The following is a 19,914-nucleotide window of genomic DNA, read 5'->3' as shown; positions in this document are numbered from 1 at the left end:
CATTTCCCAGGTTTTATGCTCCGTCGTGGGTTTTTGATTTGTTCCGGGATTATTTTAGCTATTATCTCCTTCAAACTCAGTACGGGTGTCCTTGGAATCTTAACAATTATCTATGGGAAAGGTCCCGGATTTTCAAGATTTCCAGGAAGTAGTAGATCTGCATTCACTGCAGGTGTGGCGATAAAAAACTCTGTGGGCAGAACGTCAAGCCCAGGCTATACTCCATTTGAGGGCATTGATAGTCAAGATTTCTCTTCTGCTTGGAGGAGCAGTTCGTATCCGCATGTTACGGTGACTAGCCATTTCATTTAACTTTACCAAATGTGATTTGGTTAAGAACCATGCGAAGTGAACCTTCTACCTCATTTGTTGCTCGTCATCGTTAACGACCTCAAGGACCATCGAAAGGTTTCCGAGCACATGCATTTTCTTTCGCGAATCGGTATAAACGTCTGAAACCATTGTGTTCCGCGGCATTTTCCGCTTCCCTGACCAGCGTAATAGCACATTTTTTTTTGTCACGGTGCACACTACGTTGAACTTCCCGGGATTTCCAATTATATCGGAGCTCGAGGGCGCTACGCCCACCATCACTAGCAGCGGTCAATATAGCTTTCAATCCCTACCGTTCATCGATTTGCTTCCACAATTCTGTAGTCATACAAGCGGTTGACGTTGAACTTGGGGGCCGCAATTCTCCAACCTTGCGAGAAGTGGCGGACGCAACACGCAAGAGAACCTAAGCTATCATCAGATTGTGATTCCTTTCTAGGCGGATGTCAACGCCTCTCTTGTTACGCTTATCCAGGAGATATAGTGGTCAATCAGATTGCTTGTACGATGTCGGTTAGTTGAAACCCAACTGACCTAATGGCGGGCTCTGTGCACCAATGACGAGGTGGTGAAAGCTGCAGAAATCCACAAACCATAGGGCCATCGAGGCCATATTTTCCCATCACATGTCCTGGACCGGAATCTTGGAGTCAGAATCATTTACGTAGTGCTAAAATTAAAATGTCAGCTTATCCAAAGACATTCGATTGCATTCTCGCAACATGAATTGCTTGAGTGACTCCAAATTTCTAGTAGAGCCTCTGGCCTCCAAAATCCACAATTTAGTATAAATCTTCGCATTAAAATCAAACGAACATAGTCATTTTGCTAAAGTGGCAAATCCTAGAAAATGAGAATACTAACAGATCTAGGATTTGCTTTATAAACCATAACTGAGTCCTGTTATTTTCTTGACGCCAACGATGACGCGCCAGTGTAGTTGGCACGCAAACCCTCACATAGTTGCTCATGGGAACCATATAGTAACAACAATAAAAGACAATGAAGATTTTTTTTAAATAAGGCATTTATTTATAATAATATCCTTATATTAAATAGCAGCTAAGATATAACACTCTTGGAAATCTCATTGTTATATTCACCCTAAAAACGATGATCTCGCAACAGATTTCTGCACAATATACATTTACACAAAAACTACACGGATTTGTCCACCCAATTTATTGCAGGTAAAAAACTACCCACCACGACCAACTCCTAATAAACCCACTATAACACATTTTACATGTTTTCCAAAATATATATACGCTTGTATTACAAAATTGAACAATAATTGAATAATATCTTTTTTTGCTAGGTCTGTCTTGTGTATCTAAGTTTTCGTTGAAAGATAAAAACATCTGTAGCTATTCGTAATTCTCTCTGTAAAGTAGAGATTCTATTGATGGAATAATAATTTATGTTTTGTATTGCTTAAATAAAAAAGTCGGAAGGCACACAACTTCGCTTAATACTAACAGGGAACTGTTCACGCCAGTTGGCTATCTGCAATGGGAAAGAAGGAAGTATTAGGCGAAGATAAAAGAGAGAACAAGATTAGAGACCGGAGAACTTTCTCACATTTCAATCCCACACAACTCACCTGCGCTTCATCAATATGATCACAAAAGCTCAAATCCAGCAGTTTCAATTTCTTGCACTTAACCAGAATTCTGAAAGTGAAAGATATTTATTTAAGTACAGTTTGTCCAATGCCACTCCTTTCGTGATACTTACTCATAGCATTTCTCAGTCGATATTCCTAGCACACCCATGAGGTCGAGTTGTTCGAGCTGCGGGCACAAGTTTGCAATATTCTCTAAATCACGATCTGTAATGCCACGTATTGCTGCCAGGAACAACTTTTTCAGATTTGGACAGCCCCGAAGGAGACACTTAAGACTTTCCCCAGGCAATGCTTCTTCTCGTAAGCTGAAAGTGAAATAAATGAGACAATTTTTCTATATGTTTAGCTACGAAAGACAATTTTCAATCAATCAATTTTCCCAACAAATCATCATCAAATCAATATTGGATATAAAAATTGATTGATAGCAGAACGCCTTAATCAGACGTAGGCTCTACCGTTGCCAGTTGGTATGGGAATGCCTTAACAAACTGAACACGCTCGGCTCGTTTAGCGACAAATCTGGGTTATATGGTGAATGTTCTAGTTAATCCCAGTGAAGTTTTTCCGTTATGCGCACCATACAGTGCCGTGAAGGAGGATTACGCTTCTGATTGGGAAGCCCCGTCTTTTGCCTCGAAATTCAGCCTTAATTGTTTTTTGATCCGCTTCACCATTAAGTGGGCTCAGGATTCCTCAAATTCCTCACCAAAATCGGCTTTGGTTTTGTCCAGCAGTTCACAATAATAAGCAGAATTTATTGCCTCCCAAAATACAGTGGCAAAACTCCTGCAGATAATCGTCATTTCACCTTCATTGGTGCAGCCTGATATATTAGTCGCCGATCTTTGCTTGCTTCTTTTGATTCGGGCGTGTAGTGGTGAACCCATATCTCATCACAAGGGAATATATCTGAGAAAACCTTCTCCTTCTTTAGCATAGCAGACCAAAAACCTCTGAAGCCCATGAACCCATTATCCTAAAATCTTTGAGAATCTAAATTCCTGTCTGAGGACGGAATGTGATTTAGACCTACTGAAGAAGCTCCCTAACTGTACGAATGTTTACGTATGTAATGGAAGTTCGAAAACGCCGATCGTGTCGCTGATTTTCCACCATTTCAGAAAAACTTATATGCCACTCGTACATAGGTTTTAGAGAGAGTTTCAGCCCAAAGTTGCGCCGGTAAACGTGTCAAAACTTCTCAAGATTCATTGCTTCTCGCGTCAAAAACTTTATAATAATCCGTTGCGTAACAGAAGTAGGAACCACTCGCTCACTCATTGCTCTAATGTAGACTAATATTGGTAGTGGGTGTGGCAGTGTAGCAGGAAGACTCAGAGAGAGTTGTCCTTAAAGCGCTTCGATCCCTCACATGTCATTAAATCAAAATCCATGCGTCTTTGTCGGTGCATGGGTCCGCACCGAATCTTGAAAAATGCTCAGAACAAACGCAATCATTCGCGTGAACCTTACGATACAATCGCACGCGAGCTAAATTGAAAGTTAAAAAAATACGAAGGCTCGATCGCGCGCGTGGAGTCGTAATTCTCTCGACCCGACCGCTGCGATCGAAAGGAAGGATCCACGACGGATAACATCCTCGATCATTGTTCCTTCTGCCTCATATGTTCAGTGAGGCGCGACCTCTGAGATTCCCACCCATCCTTGACATCCTTAGGCCATTATTTTTGGGGATGTCTCTAAAACCCGAGTTTTGATTTCATGACACGTGAGAGATCGAAGCGCTCAAAGGACCCCCACACATTCCCGAGTCTGGCTAGCACGTATCGACGGAGCGTTTCGATGGAGCTTCAGTATCACGTTCAATTTAGCCTATTTCTTTTAAGTTTTGGGATAGCTCTTCCCTCTAGGCGACTGATGATGGTCGTCTGGCCATCGACAAGCGGACAGATTACTACACATTCGTTCCCACACCAGTCGAGCTCTATCTTTTTCGCAGCAGGAACCTGAACATACCTTCTGTATAAAAAGTACCCGGAAACGGCAGTTTAAAATAAGTGCTAAAAAGGAATCGATAACATTTCTTTAATTACCAACAGAAAATTTACGCGATCCATTAGCTTGTGTGTTTACAGAAGTCAGTTTCAGTCTACCTCAAAAGTGCTCTGCTCTCTTCCTTATTAATAAAAAAAGTTGGACAAAAATTTTGCCTCAAATTGTATGTTGCAAATGCAATTTCTTGTGATGATCCTTTGAAAATGTTAAACAAGGCCTTCGATGACTTATCCATGTCGAAAATGCAAGCAGACGAGGGGTACAAATTGTTCAAAGGAGGGCGTGAAGTGGTGGAAAATTTGTCTCGCTTCAGACGATCTTCGACCTCTACCACTGACGATAACATCGACGAAATAATCCGCGGAATCCGTTTTAACATAAAAAAAAAAATCGATCGGCGCCGTCCACCATTGCAGAACACACAGTTAGGGATTCCTACCTTCTTTTGCAGGTAACGCCGAAAACCTCTATGTCTGCTTTGAATCTGGATAAAGAAATAATTAATCTCATTATCCTTTCGGTTCAACCACGAACCTGAGTAGAAATCTATTTGCTTCCTCCGTCACTATCGATTCCAAGACAGGGCGGTAGGCAGACACCACCCGCAAAGCTCAACGCCTCTGCACTCACATAAACCAATTGCGACACAACTCCTTGCCAAGGACATCAGCTGAAACCTGCGCGCCATTCATTAAAACTGCTGGCAACGAGGCATTATCTGTCCCATAGATAAAAAGCGGGATATCACGCAGTGCAGCTATTATATATCACGTTGCTCAGTAGCATCTATAAGATATTCTCCGATATCTTGTTAGGCCGGATAGCCCCATACACCCAGAACATCATTGGCCCACACCAAAGAGACTTCACTCCAGGCAAATTAGCAACAAATCAGATTTTCTCTCTGCGGCAAGCCATGGAAAAACTACTGGGATATGGACATCAGTTGCACCATCTTTTCATCGAATTCAAGGCCACCTATGACAGCACAGCCACGTAAAACTGTACACAGCCATGGGGGAGTTTGGTATCCCGACGAAATTGATAAGACTGACTAGGCTGATCCTAACCAATGTGCGAGGCTAGATAAAAGCAGCAGGATCACTCTCGAGAACAATCAACATCAACAACAGTCTAAGACAAGGGGTTCTCTTTAACCCGTCCCCGGATAAGTGATTCTCGACGTAAATGACAATGCAAAGGCACCATCTTCTTCAAGTTCACTCAACTATTGGCCTACGCTGACGATATTGACTACCTTCATCCAGAGGGGCAATCCTAAGCTCATCGATGGAGAACCTGAGTCTAGAATCAGATGCTCCACTTATTCAGGTGGGAAATTGGGACCCAGTCCTTAACGGACTTGCCGAAGCGGGCCCCTTCTGTCAGCACTCCTGACCCCAGGCTCCAATCGGCGCCACTTGCTGAGGCTAAAGTCTTGCACCGAAAAATCCACATATCGGTCGGCCAGAAGTCTATTGAAGCAGGATGTCTTAGGGCTGCCCACAGGGAGGGGTTCTCTCTGCACTGCTATGGCTCTTATTAATGGATATCCTGCTGTGGCTCCTGGAGGACAAAAAGTCTTCGCGCAAGTATTTGCGGACAACCTAGCCGTAATAATTACCGGCAAGTTTGCGAACACAGTATGTGACCGCTTGCATGAAATTCACAGTTGGTGCCTCCGCAATGGATTCACGGTGAACGCTAGGAAGATTGGGCAAGTTATGTTCACTAGCAACGTCAGGTGCGGCAGCTATACTCTACCCACCTTAGCAGGGCCGGAAATCCAGCTGGCACAAACAGTCAAGTATTTAGGAGTACATTTCGAAGTTAAGGCGGAAGCACCATATCCAGGAACAATATCAGAAATCCTGCAGATTGCTCTGGTGCTGCAGGAATGTAATAGGTAAGACCTGGAAACTTTCACCAAAACGGATATACTGGAAGTGCATGGTCTGGTGACCAAGACTGAACTTTGCTAACAGCAGATTCAAAGGCTTTGTTGCCTAAGTATTACTGGAGCAATGAGTACTACGCCGACTGCGGCACTTGAAGCTATCCTAAATTTACCCCCCATTCACTTGGAGGTGAAATGGAAAGCAGCCAATGACGTATATAGACTCGATACCATTGGGGCGTGGAAAGGCGGCCAATCACACGGTCAAGCGTCTATCTGGAAATTTCTTGACAAACATCCGGTAGCCCTGATGCCGACCGATCATATGGTTTCCAAATTCGTCTTTGAAAAGGCATACACTGCCTAATCACCGAAAGAGAAGAATGGTCGACAAATGGCCATGAGTCTTTTCAGATTATAGACTTAATAATCTTCACCGATGGGTCAGTCATGGAGGGCGGATCTGGCGCAGGAGTGTTCTCGGGGAATCCGATTATAGAACTGGCCCGACCGCTCGGAAAAATGACGACCATATTTGAAGCGGAGATATATGCCATTTCATTGGCAGTTTCTGCTTCCAGAAGAATGTCTGCGACAAAAATGGAGGAGTCGTACCATTCGAATCTGTTCCGACAGTCGGGCGGCATTATCTAAATACCAACGACATATCAAGCTAGTTGGTGTCGAGTCGTTATCAGGTGCTGCTGAAACTTGGCCGACTGAGCGAAACATTCCTGATATGGGTGCTGGGGCACTCTAACATCGCTGGTAATGAGGAGGCTGACAGACTGACTCGCCAAGGGTTTGGATCCACAATGGTGGGGCCAGAACCAGCTCTTGGAATCCGACCATCTACTGTCGAGTCTACTCTGAAGGGTGAATTTGCAAGGATTCACGCAGCCAAGTGGAGAAATGTCGACCCTTGCCAGCAGGCGAAAATCCTTGTGAAAGAGCCCAGGGTTACTAGAGCGGCATTTTTGTTGTCCCTTAAGAAGTGGGACATGACAACCCTAGTAGGATTTTCAACGGTACACTGCTCCTTAGACTACCATATGGAAAATATTGGGGTAATAGTTTCGGCTATGTGCAGCCAATGTGAGGAGTAGTAGGAGACGGCCCTGCACTTTTTATGCAGTTACCCGACCTCCTCAGATCTCAGCCGAAGACACCTTGGCAAGGTTTTCTTCAATGAAGAATCTGCACACTCTTTGCCTTTGGAGAATGTGCTCAAATTCGCTAAAGCCTGCGAACGCCGTAGGCGGGAAGCCATTGAATAAGTGCTTTACGGGGATAGTACAATGGGCCTAACAATGGCCTGAGTGCTCGGAGCTGCGGCTTCCCCCACTAAACTAAACTAAGACCGGCTTCGAAAAATATCATCTGATACCCCACATGACTAGATTACAGATTAGCCTTTCGTCTGCTACTTGTAATCCCACCTGAAATTAACAAACAAGGGGTAGCTTTCTCCAAACTACAAGCGAGAGCGACTTACCTCCTTCTTCAATACAAAGCTACTGGCTGGCTTTGTACTGAAAAAAGAGGTAAGTCGCTCATGAAATATTTATTTAAGTTAAAACCCCTAAATTTTAGTTTGGAGAAAGCTACCCCTCGTCCATTAATTTCCAAATTCTCGACCAAATTTCTGTTAGAGGCCGACAGGTAAACGGACAGTGAACCATTTTTCCTAAGGTTTTAATTTCATTGAGAAACAATCTGATTAAAAAGTAAAGAATATTTTATCACCACTAAAAGTACATACCACCATCCAAAATCAACTTCCTCCAAGTGACTGCAAACTGACAACGCTTGCAATCCAACTGATGATAACGAATGCGACTTCCACATGTCAATCGAAACCAATTCTCGATTATACTTCGATATATGGCTCGCTATTTCGTCCATGTTCACTCCAATCCCACAGAATGCCAAGTTCAGATGTTTCAGTTTCGGATTGTTTTCAAGCATCGTCAACAGCAGCTCAGTCTCAATGTACGTTCGGAACAAATCCAATCGTTCTAAATTTCGTAAATTTGCTAAACACGAAAAACTTAATATATTCGTCTCGTTGGAGTAGTTTCTTAATGAGAGTTCTGGAAAGAAGAAGGAAAGATATTCAAATGTAGCAAAAGATATTGGAAAATCGACTGCATGTTACCTTTTAAATTATCACAGACTATTCCAACTGTTTCCATACAGCTTGCGTTTAAAAATTTGCATGAGTTGAGTCTCAAATGAGTTAAATTATCACCACGTTGTTGAATGAATCTGGAAGCAAAGCGGGACATTTTTATGCAAAAAATGATAGAGTAAAATGCGGAACTCACTTCTTAAATTCCGTCGGAGAAATTGTACCGTACAGGCCGCACCACGATAAATCCAGTTTCTTGAGTAATGTACAACGATTCGCAAGCGTTCGGAGTAATTCCGAGGAGGACAGATGCCAATATGGTTTGAGATTAATTTCACTATAGAGCAAGGGATGGTTTGTTATCTCATACATTTGTTTGCAAACCAGTCCCATGCGGAATAATGACTTCATATCGAGGTACGAAAATATCTTTAGTAATATTTCACACTACAGAAACGATCAGATATCAATAATCATTGCAGGACTAATCTAAATAGCAAGCACTTACCGGCATATCCCTAAGACCCAGTTGAGTATTTTCCTTTTCTCCGTCATCATGCAAAAGTGCCGACTCCCGAATAAATTTTTCTAAATCATTCACTAAAAAATCTCTTAAATAGTCTTGATGGTTTTCCTTGTAGCAAGGACGAAATCGCAGGCTCTCCAGTTTTCGCAGAATTGGACCTGTTCAGTTCGAATTGTTAATCATGATTTAGTTATTTTGAAAACAATCTCGAGATCTTTATCGCTTTACCTTTTCTGTTTCTTCTTCGACATCGCGACAAAAAATCCGATTGACTGAACACATTGCATTTGCGCCCTATCAGAGTGATGCCATCAATTTCCGTAAAATAGTCTAAACATGAGTGATTAAATTCCAGTCTTATAACTCTAGAGGCAAAGAGAGAAATGATTGTATCTTGATGTCTGCTTTGTTGGAGACGAATTTCGTTGATATCAAATTAGAACTCACTTCGTAGGAAGTTTCATTTTCTTCAGCGGCGGAGAAAATTTTCTAGATTTCGGTCCGTAGTTGTGTGGTTCATCTTCCCATAATAAAATCCACTTTTCTGTTATATCATGTGACCAGATTCGCACTAAAGCACCAGGATTATATGTTTCGAACAGAATTATCTTCTCCGGTATCACAAATTGTTCGAATCTTACAACTGTAAAAAAATATATGTCGAATACAGCATAAACACTAGAAAAATATTCGTACCAATAAAATCTTGAGCAGTGATCTTAGGATTGTTTTGAGGTCTTATTTCTGGAAGTCTAGAAGGCGCCGATTCCCACCAATCTCCGTATGTTCGCTGTAAAAGAAAGAACATTGTCGGTTTGAATATGAACAGATACTTCTTTTTCATTGATTTCACATGGGTTCAAACCAATCGGGTTAGGATTCGCTGTTAAAGTTGGTGGTTGAAAACTATTGTGATCAATCTTCGAAGCAAATTGAGTTGCTTCTAATCAGTAGTTATGGACGAGGGAAGGAAGCCTACTCAACAGCTGAACTGTGTGAAAAGGAATAAAACCTGCCTCAGTCGTAAATTCTGTAATAAAGGTAAGATTAGCGCAGGCTTGAGACTTCTGGGAAATTACTGAAAGATGAATGGCTAGTGATTTGAGCCTACCGAAAAGCAAGCGGGAAAAGGGGAAAAACGATAGAGACCTGCTCGCCACATTCGAATAGGGGACCAGAATCCGAAAAATAGAGAAACGAAGCTACAAAAAAAAATGTATTTTAAAGTACCGCAAAGATGGTACCAGGGCATAGCACCAGATGAAATTATCAGGTTTCCTTCCTAAAATTTGAATATTTTTATTTATAAATAGGAATTTCACCGCGTACCTGGTCATCGCGCCATCGATCGAGGACGTGAATGTCGTTCTTCAAAAAGGAATACTGCGGCAAATATCTAACTCTAAATAATCTCTGCCGTAAAATTTACTTATAATATATGTATATCATGAAACCGTGCTATCAATGTTATCTGATTGTCACCAAACGGTACCTATCACCTATCTGATGCAATTGCTGCATCAGCATCAACACACGGCGACTGCGGTCAACAACACTGGCGCCATACCCAAGTGGCCCCGGTCAACTAATTCTCCGCCTCTATTTGCCACGCACTGTCCAGTGCCTCTGTAAAAGATCGTACCCGCTCGATGACGTTCGCAAGCCAGCTTAATAATCGCCCTCCATCTGAGGGACACGTTCTCTACTCAGCATCGGCTGCGCTACACAGTTCTGACTGTCTGCATAAGCGCCAGCGCACACTTCCTCCTGCGTATCATTGACGCCCGCCACCGCTTAACAACAGCCCTTTCCTATCTCATTTCACCTGAGCGACTCCCAGCTGAACGTTTCCTCGCCACCGAAACAACTGTTCATGTCAATGCTAGCGTGCTCCACCACTTCCGACGAAATTCTGGCCTAATCAAAGCCAACTCAACACTTCGATGTTATCGTCCAATCTTCCCTTTGGCGACAAGGAGTCTTCTTCAAGTCTTATCAGAGGATTAAGCTTCGTGAAAATTTCCGGCCCACCGGCCTGCCTTGCCGAACTTAATTGATTCTCATAACCTTACACTGTTTTATCAAAATGTAGGGGGTCTGAGGACCAAGCTGTCGGATTTCAAACTGTCTGCCTTTGCATTCCAACATCACATCATCTGCATTTCTAAAACCTGGTTGGATGACAGGATTTTAGATTCCGAGCTCCTCAAAGGTTACTCTTTCTTTCGTTGCGAAGAGACTGCGCTGTGCTTGGGATGGGAAGACAACCCGTGGCGAATTTATCTTTTTCCTCCTCCATCTACGATGCTATCACCATACGAGTTATTCCGCCAAACGTATGCCCCTTTATCATATCCTGTGTATATTTTCCCTGCCTCATCCCCCTTCTCTGTACGAAGATTTCTTCAATAGATTATCAGAAGTCCTAATCGTTTTGTTCCTCTCACTTTTTTTCATCCTCTGTGGCGACTTTAATCTTTCTATGCTCTCCTGGCCTATTACTGCTGTCCTTCCTTCCCTTCCCAATAACTCCACCCATCCTTTCCTTCCTTTATCCACTTTCATGTACACTTGTGCCACTCTTCAGTTTAACCTTTCTAGAAACCACTTAAATCGCACTCTTGATCTTGTCCTCTTTAACCTCCCTGTACGTTGCCTTTCACGTTGCCGCTGGCGCTCATTATCCTGCTCTCGAGTTCGATGTTCAGATATCTAGACTCCACCACCTTGTCGCGCGCAAGCCTACCAAGTTCAACTTTCGTAGTTCTGGCGGCAATCAACTAGATTCCCTCCTCTCTCCATTAACGTGTGAACAAACACTCAACATCAGAGTGAAATTATGCGGTGTTTCCAACGATTAATTAATTGAAATAATAAAACTTGTTGTTTCTTTTTCGTTGGTGTTGGTTTGTATTCTTGCAAATACCGATATTTCGGGAACCACTTGTTCCCTTCATCAGTGCAAACAAGTTTAACTTGTGCAAACAAGTTAAACAAGTTTAACTTGTGCAAACAAGTTAAACAAGTTTAACTTGTTTGCACTGATGAAGGGAACAAGTGGTTCCCGAAATATCGGTATTTGCAAGAATACAAACCAACACCAACGAAAAAGAAACAACAAGTTTTATTATTTCAATTCAAACACTCAACAACTTCCACACCATTTTATCTGATCTTCTTCCCTGTGACGTCCCTCCCTCTCCTAAGTGCTTACAATTTTACCGTGTCTGGTTCACCACTGAAGTCCCTAAAAAACTTAGTCAAAAACATTGCGAGAAAGAAGATCCTGTCTTCTAGAACCTATGCCGACTAAGTTTTGTTTCAAAACTCTGCGTTCCTCGATCAAAGCCTTAATATGTAAGTCCAGAAACGAATATTTAACCAGTATTAAAGACTCCCTAGATCGCGGAAACCTCAAACTCTGGTTACACATTCGCAACTCCCGCTGTTCTGCCCAGCTATCACCTTCGTCCAATAAATTCTCTCGTTCCGCAGCTAATTCTCCCTCCTCTGGCGTCTGGCAGGGATTTATTCTGAGTCCTTTATTATTCTTATTTTTTATATCAACGACCTTCTCCTCTCCTTACTTGTCCTTCTTTACTCTATGTCGACGATATTAAGCTGTTTTCCGCCATATAGTCGCGCAATGGACTGTATTTCCCTTCAATCTAACCTGGACACTTTGGTTCGTCGGTGCTCTGCTAATGGTTTAGCGCTAAACGTCAGAAAGTGTTACTCTATGTGCTACTCGCTTAAATCATCACCCACTTCCTTCGACACCCATCGCTTCGAAGTCACCAGTCGAGCAGCAAAATTGTCAGGCTTTATACTTCGCTTCTCCTCTAATTTTGACTCCAGTCAACTCTTCTCAGCTCCCTTCAATTCCCTCGTGAGGGATAGTTCTGCTCCGTGATCTGGTCACCTTCCCGTAACTGTGATTGTCTTGCCCTTGAAAATGTGCAACGTAAATTCATCCGTTCCCTCTTCTGTAAGAAAAACTTCCCTCGTGTGGACTACCTCTTTCCCTTCCGCTTTCTGAACCTCCCCCTCCTACATAAGCATAGATCCTTGATTTATGCACATTTTTTAAACTTTTCTCGGGTCTGATAGACTCCTTCGCCTCTAACGACATCACCTGCCGTCCTGCGTCTTATAACACAAGTAACGCAGAAATTTTCAACGTTCCCTTCGCAGAACTCAAAGTCTTCCATTCCCTGATTCCTAAACTTTACCGAAGTTACAACGCACAACAGCTTCTCTTCTTTCAGTGGTTTTAAGCATAGGAAAAGATTATTGCTTTCTCCTCCTCCTGAGGGCAATAAGTAATTGGATTTTACTCTGTTTATTGTTGTATTTGGTTAATGAGACCAGAATCATTTGTGTAGCTAAAAACTTGTCGGAGACTAGTATTCTAATGCCTCCGGCAAAATGTGTGATTGACTGATTAGGATGGTGTCTGTAGATAGGAAAAGGTTAAAATTGGCAAATGTTTGCTTATGTCGGTAATGCAGCCGAATTTCACACAGGAGAACTATTTAGGGATTGTGTTCACCGAGGAACAGTTCGAGCTCGTGTCTACGAGCCTGGTTACCTACGGAATTGATGTTCAATTCAATTATCCTAGCATCCATGTTATACCAGTAGGTTGATCATTGGATTGAACATCATCCTAAACTACGGGGATTGCTCGGTCAACTCACGGGGCCTGGGCCTGAGATAACTTGACTTGGCGGAGCTTGTGGAGTCGAAGGCATTGAGCTGTTACTGCGTGGCGTATCGGGTCAGTCCGAGATGAAGGGACCCGTTTTGGATGCTCCTCCTCGCCATAATTCGGGTGATATTGGTGATGAGAATTCGACAACGCATGGCCGACTTACTAGCAGTTTTGGCACTGCAGAATCTGTTTGTTCCTGATCCGCTCAAAATGAATCGAAGTGCGATTTATCGCATTAAATGGAGTGAAATCATCGTTCTCCAAGGACTCTAGCCATAGGCTCATTCTACAGCCCTCTATCTTCGCTTTCATTGTGACGAAGGGACTGACGAAGAAAACATTGGATATTCTTTGAGCCTTCAGGTCCTCAGCGATCTCCAGTGCTAAGTAAATTTTATCTTGGCCACGAATATTAAGGAATGTGTTTTTTTCCGTAGGGAGGGTATAGATGAAGAACTTCGTCTGATTCTTCACGAGAACACTGTAGCCAGTGCACTGCAAATCCTCACGTACACACGGAACCACAAAAGTAGAAGAACATTTTAGCCCAATTGGTCCCGTTCGTCAACAACCAGGACCCCCTCAACCCTCAAAAACAATTATTTTGCTTCAGACTGAATTGGGTCTGAATATAAGCCGTTTTCACTTGGATGGTATTCGCACTCATGTCGTGTTTGCGATTATATATGTATAAAAGAACGATTACCGATTGCCACTTCCCCTATTGAAATTTGCCTCAATTCCTATATTGATCCTAATAGATGTGAAACTATTGCATTCCATGGAAACATGAAAATGACGCCGAAAATGTAGTGACATCAAAACCTTACCACTCAAAATCGACAATGATCCTCTCCCCCGGTTAAAGAAGTCACCTACCTGGGATTAACAATTAATTCCCACGTACCCTATATTACGAAAGCACTCAACCATGCTTTCAAATTCCTATATCCTATCCTAAAATACATCCCAACCCCTCAAAAATTAAGCGGTTTTGCTATGAACAGCTTATACGGCCACTCCTCCTGCCCGTTATGTCCTCAATTTCCTGGTCAAATGTCAAGTATATCCCAATTCAAGTCAATGCACATCAAGATCGTTGAAGATAATCTTCTTTCGACTCATATGTTTCTCCAGATCCTCTTATTCGTCCACTCTCGAAACCGACTGTTCAATCCCCAAGGCAATTACTGCTCCTCCAAACAGAAGAGAAATCATTTCGGTCATTAATGTACTTAAACGGAATAAAGTCGCTGGGATTCACAGTCTCCTTGCAGATTTACTTATCGTTGCACCTGCAGTTACTGCAGATTTACTACTTCCACTCGTACGGAAATCTTGGGAATTCGAGAACTTTCCCAGAGATGGAAGTGGGGGATGATAGTTAAGACTCCAAAGAAGGGCACTTGTTTTAAGTTTGACAATTGGAGGGTATATGCGTGCTGCCTGCGGTTGCAAAGATAATAGCTAAAATAGTCTTGAAATGCAGTAAAGAAAATCTCGAAAGCTTGATAATGGAAGGATTGTTTCAAAGGATCATATACCATAAGTCGCATTGAGGATCGAAAAATATATAAAAATTGAATGTTTAGTTCAACAAAGTTCGCTTTATTATTTTTAAATGGTATGGATGGATTTAAACGGTTTTTTTTTTCCAATTACATACCACGTTCCCTTTTAGTTTTGTCGTTTGCCTCAAAAGTGCTCTAGTCGAGAGTTCCTTTCATGACACAAGCTTCACTACGGGTCATCCTTGCAAACCGCATGTTAATTTAATAATTACAAAACAAGTCGGAATACCGGAAGCTCGCGCTTCGGGTATAAAGGTTTTGTGTTCATCTTATGTAAGAGACGCACATTTCTCTGTCCGTATATAGCTACAAATCCAACATAATCCTTCATATTTTTCCAAACTACGAGACATACGTACATATTCGAGCCATAGATATCACGCTCACCCTAAACAAACAAACTGCCTATTACCTGCTGTACACATATATGCACGTATCTAAATTTATCGTACCCAAATTTCCGATTTACGTCTTATATCTATCTGAATTAGGCTCTACCCGCAAAGTTCATTAAGCACAGTACTAAGTTCGCTTTTTCGCGTGAAATCTCATATAAAAACTGTCAAAAATTTCGCATTTGTGAAATAATTTCGCACCGTGGTACTAAGTTTTTCGCACGGAAAAAATTTCGACCAAATTAGCTAAGACACAATTATCCACAGAAATCTACACACAGTTGTCAAATTTCCGTGCGAAAACAATGCACCTACACATTATTTTCGCGCGAAAATATGACAGATAGGCAGATTATAAACTGACTGACCAACAGTCTATAAAAATAGTTATCGTTCCGATGCTTGTAGTTCTTCTAAATAAAAATAAAAATAGGTAGCTTGCTCCTACTACTATATATTCATCATTGGGAAGTTTTTCCTGAATTTTTAAATAAAACAAATTAAAAGTCTGTAGGGACAGATTATAAAAAGTTGCTTAAAAGCTAAAGATCCGTATGTGGGTACAGATTCTAAAGGGTAATCTCCACTGTCACTGTCACAAATCTCCACTGTCAATTTTCCACAGCGAAAAAATTTCGTTCGAAAATATTTTTTCGTGCGAAAAACTTAGTACTACGCTTTAGCACGCATATACTATATACCTACATACACACATGTCTGGTTGACAAATAACTAAAAAACTAAAACAAAATAATTGTCTGCGACCCAATTCAGAAGAATTCATTTCGTTGTGGTATTGACGAATTGATATGTGATGATGACGTCATGCGGGTTGTAGAGTGCACGAAATTCACAAAAAATTGTAAAGTTTCACCCCCAATAACTTTGTTAATAATAGTTGGATTTTCTTCAAACTTGACCAAACTGTGCATTATATTCTTCGTTACACTCATGCCAAATTTTGTATTTCTGGGACGAACATAAGGGGGGGTGCCGGGTAAATTTCTAAAATGTGGAAATATACTATTATTAACTTTATTTGTGCAGATATCGGAACCGGATATATTTTGAGGCCTAGATTTCGTAGAGGTGCACCACTGTGATTTTTTCCAGATTTTTCGGTTGGATAGGTTCTGAGAACGAGACCTGTTACACTTTTTGTGGGTCACATTTTCAACCCTTACTCCCCTATGTTTCATCTCATATCAAATATTGAACCAGATTCGAAAAGTACTAATTGAGACCTTTCATTTGATACCCTACTTGCCTACATTCTGTGAAAAAAAAATTTACACCCTCCATTCACATGTACGGAGAGCCCCCCCTTAAACTTAACGCAAGATGGCGCCACTTACTGCATGTAAAGGGATCACCAGATTACATACTCTCACCAATTTTCGTGACAATCGGTCTAGCCGTTTCCGAATAAATCGGGTGTGACAGACAGACAGACAGACAGACAGACAGACAGACAGACGGACAGACGGATAGACAGACACCGTCACCATTCTAATAAGGTTTTGTTTCACACAAAACCTTAAAAACAGCTCCCTGGTTCACCTTGCTTTCAATCAAAAAATCCTTGCTTTCAATCAAAAATCTGCAGTCGGCCCGGCGACAATCACAAGTTCATCCTCGCCAATGTAATGCACAAAAGTCTTGAAGCTTAGCTTCGGCTCGGTCGGTCGGTGGACGGACCCTTCAGGCGGAGAATCCTCGCCTTTAAACGATTAAGCCCTGCACGGGTGCATTCTCCTGCCAGTGCTCGCATCACGCTCCCTCCCCTCAAAATCAACCGATCGAAAAGTTTCACCATAGCGACACCGAAGCGCCAGTTCTAGCAACTTTCTCACGGACCCAGAACTGTAATTGAAACTGACGGCATTTAAACAAATATCTTTTTACCTTGCAGTATCGAATCACGAGTGCGGTCCTTGACGATTGGAAAACTTGTAACATCACGGATTTCTGAACATTCTTTTCGATTTTTTTTACCGCATCAAAGAGGCGCATTTTTCATACTTTCTTCCATGTGAAAAAAAAATCAGCTCTCCCTCGAGAACAAACGACCGCCTCACTGCTGCTAAATTCATTACAGCTATCGATCTCGGGTGGAAACTAATAATTTAACTACACTTTGATTTTTTTCCGGGATCAATCTTCTACAATATTTGCGGAGGACTCAAACGCGGTACCACAGTTAGATACTAGACAGCTACTTCACTCCCCCTTGCCCCTCAAGGGGGGAAATCAGTGCGAGTACACACGATTTCAAATTGTTTTGCCCTTGAGCATGAGCGAGATGTACCGAAAATCCGATCAGCTGTGTTTGACATACCGCCCGGACTTGCCAATGTATTGGTGAGATTGGCAAGTTTTTGCTTATGTATAAGTGAATACGTGAAACAACTTTTTGCTATATGGGTGAGCACGCCGTAGTACCAGAATAGTAGAAGCTCACCGATCTCTCTCTTACCAATACGATTTGACGAAGATTATGCCTTTTCCTTGTTTAGCGTCTCTGATGTGTACAGATAAGCTTCTGCAAGCACATTTGCAAGTGGGGTCATTTTTGTAAGGGTACTGCCTATAGTAGATCTACTGTGCGCGGTACTACTCGATTACTAATGGATGTTATCATTAAATTATGGTTGACTCGAGTCCTATTTTTTGTCCTATTATCGACACAAAACACGTCAATTGGTCTTGGGACTAGCTTTGCAATCCCTTGTTCAATGAGGAATGATAATCCAAAAGTTTTTTTACCCAGCAAGAACAATTTGATAGGCAACTTCGTAAAACCAAATCTCAAGTGTTCACTTAGCACGTTTCGAACACGAGCATTCCTTCTTTGGCTGAGCCATTATCCCACCACCGACAGCATTGCATCTACTCGTAAAACATGTAATCAGAACTTCTTATGTAGCATCTTTGTCACATTATTTTTCAATTCCAGGGACTCTTCACTCAAAATTGCGAGCACTCAATCTAACCAACCTCTCTCTCCAAAAGACAATTTCCATCACGCCCCTCTAGCCAAAAACAAGCGTTACGAATGCATTTAGTAATATGCTATATGGTTCGATGTTTGTGTAAACAGCAACAAAAAAAGTTAATGATCGTTTTGGAAATGTTAGAAATTTTCCGTATTAACTTTGAAATCTTTAAATGAATTTGAGGTTTCTGTGGAAGTTAAAAGGAGGTGTTGAAGCGAGTTAAGTAGGAAAAAAGGAAATATGCAGCATACAAGAAAATAAGCTCTCATCCGCTCGTCACGGGACACTACAAAATGTCCGTTTCGAATTCCCTTTTTAGAGAGTATCTGAATCTCATCGGTATCTTGAGAATTCTTATGCAATAGTATTTTTTAGAGCATTGCCATTAAAAAAACAAATATCTTTTCTTTACTAAAAAAATAAACAGAGGCTGGCAGATACAAGAAAATTAATAAGGGGTCACAAAATTTCCTAAATTGACTTTTCATTCCGATCATTTTATGACGGACTTTTGCACCACCCTGCATTTAGCCGGATAAAAGCGAGATGATTAAAGGCACTCCGAGAAAGCCTGGGAGGGCTATGCTTCAGCTAGGATTAAACCTAAATGCCTAATTGGAATTATTGCTGCTGGCAGACTTAATTGCTTGCCTTTCCCTCAATGTAACATTTAACGTAGGTTGTAAATCACAGAAGCAAAACCAATACCAAAAATCCTTACAAAGCTCTAAAGCCACACAAATGTACTGTAATTGCATAAACAATGAACAATTCTACTTTGAGGCGACTCCTCCTCCCGTTGTCGCGGAAGCAAGTCCTCCAAATAGCCGACGCCAACCTAGTCCGAGGCGTAATTCGCCCTCGAAAACTAGAATACAACTTTGCCCTACATTGTCGTGTACACACAAACAATTGTCCACGAAACGTAAACATTCCACGCAACGACACAGCGCCAACCACCACAAAATCAATAGAGGGAGGACCCTCAACCTTGCCACTTACCATAGCAAACGTCTCGGGAAAGTCCCCGTAGTCTGGGTACTTGCAAGGCCTCCCCGTTATGTTTAGCGCCGTATAGGAAATACTGTAATCGCTACCGTACTGCGAACTGAAGTCCACCACATCCTGCGCGTATTGATCGATTAGCACGTCCGAGAAATAATTGTCGACATCAACGCCCGTCGTTGCACATTCGTGCAAATCAAAAACTTCCGCATAATCCGAGGAACTTGTCGTTGTGAGATCACTTGAGGATGAAGTCGACACGGACAAAGGTTCATTCATTTTCACGGATTCGCTTAGTTTTCCTCCACTGATTCCGCAACAGAATTAAATCGGAAATGAAATTCGTTTGGCGGAGGACAACGATTTTGCATTCGCGGAAGGAATTGAATTTTCGCACAAATTGCACGGATTTTGTTCGCGAACGCCAGCGCCGACGGAACGGACAATTGCAACCACCGTTACGGGGTTGATAATTCAATTAAGATTGCATCAGTTCGTACGGTTTAAGTCAATTAATAGAATACAAAACAGAAAAGGAGCTACCGCACATCCCGAGCCTGTGACAGTCTGTACAATTCTTTTGTTGATTTGACGTTGACGTATGAGAATGACTTTTCAAGTTGGGGAAGGAAACAATTCGTACCAATTTCAGAAGAAAAATGCAGTGACATTTACGATCAGCTGATTATACCAGTTGTAT

The 19,914-nt window shown here is 41.9% G+C and overlaps 1 protein-coding gene across 1 annotated transcript; it reads right to left on the bottom strand.

The window, feature by feature from the left end:
- Nucleotides 1-1,500: 1,500 nt before the first annotated feature.
- On the bottom strand, nucleotides 1,501-19,806 carry LOC119656643 (F-box/LRR-repeat protein 4). The gene is made up of 11 exons (XM_038063091.1): nucleotides 19,212-19,806; nucleotides 9,230-9,323; nucleotides 8,981-9,176; nucleotides 8,762-8,898; nucleotides 8,516-8,691; nucleotides 8,204-8,454; nucleotides 8,035-8,144; nucleotides 7,639-7,969; nucleotides 2,071-2,265; nucleotides 1,937-2,006; nucleotides 1,501-1,839 (listed from the first exon to the last, which is right to left on the bottom strand). The coding sequence occupies exons 1-11, from the start codon at nucleotides 19,491-19,493 to the stop codon at nucleotides 1,768-1,770; spliced, it is 1,914 nt and encodes a 637-aa protein (XP_037919019.1). The 5' UTR covers nucleotides 19,494-19,806; the 3' UTR covers nucleotides 1,501-1,767.
- Between the last annotated feature and the right edge of the window lie 108 nt (nucleotides 19,807-19,914).

Source organism: Hermetia illucens, chromosome 5 (genome assembly GCF_905115235.1).
Source record: "Hermetia illucens chromosome 5, iHerIll2.2.curated.20191125, whole genome shotgun sequence".
In the NCBI taxonomy this organism is placed as follows: Eukaryota; Metazoa; Arthropoda; class Insecta; order Diptera; family Stratiomyidae; genus Hermetia; species Hermetia illucens.
Note: the sequence above shows the minus strand (reverse complement) of the source record. Positions and strands in the feature narration are given on the sequence as shown.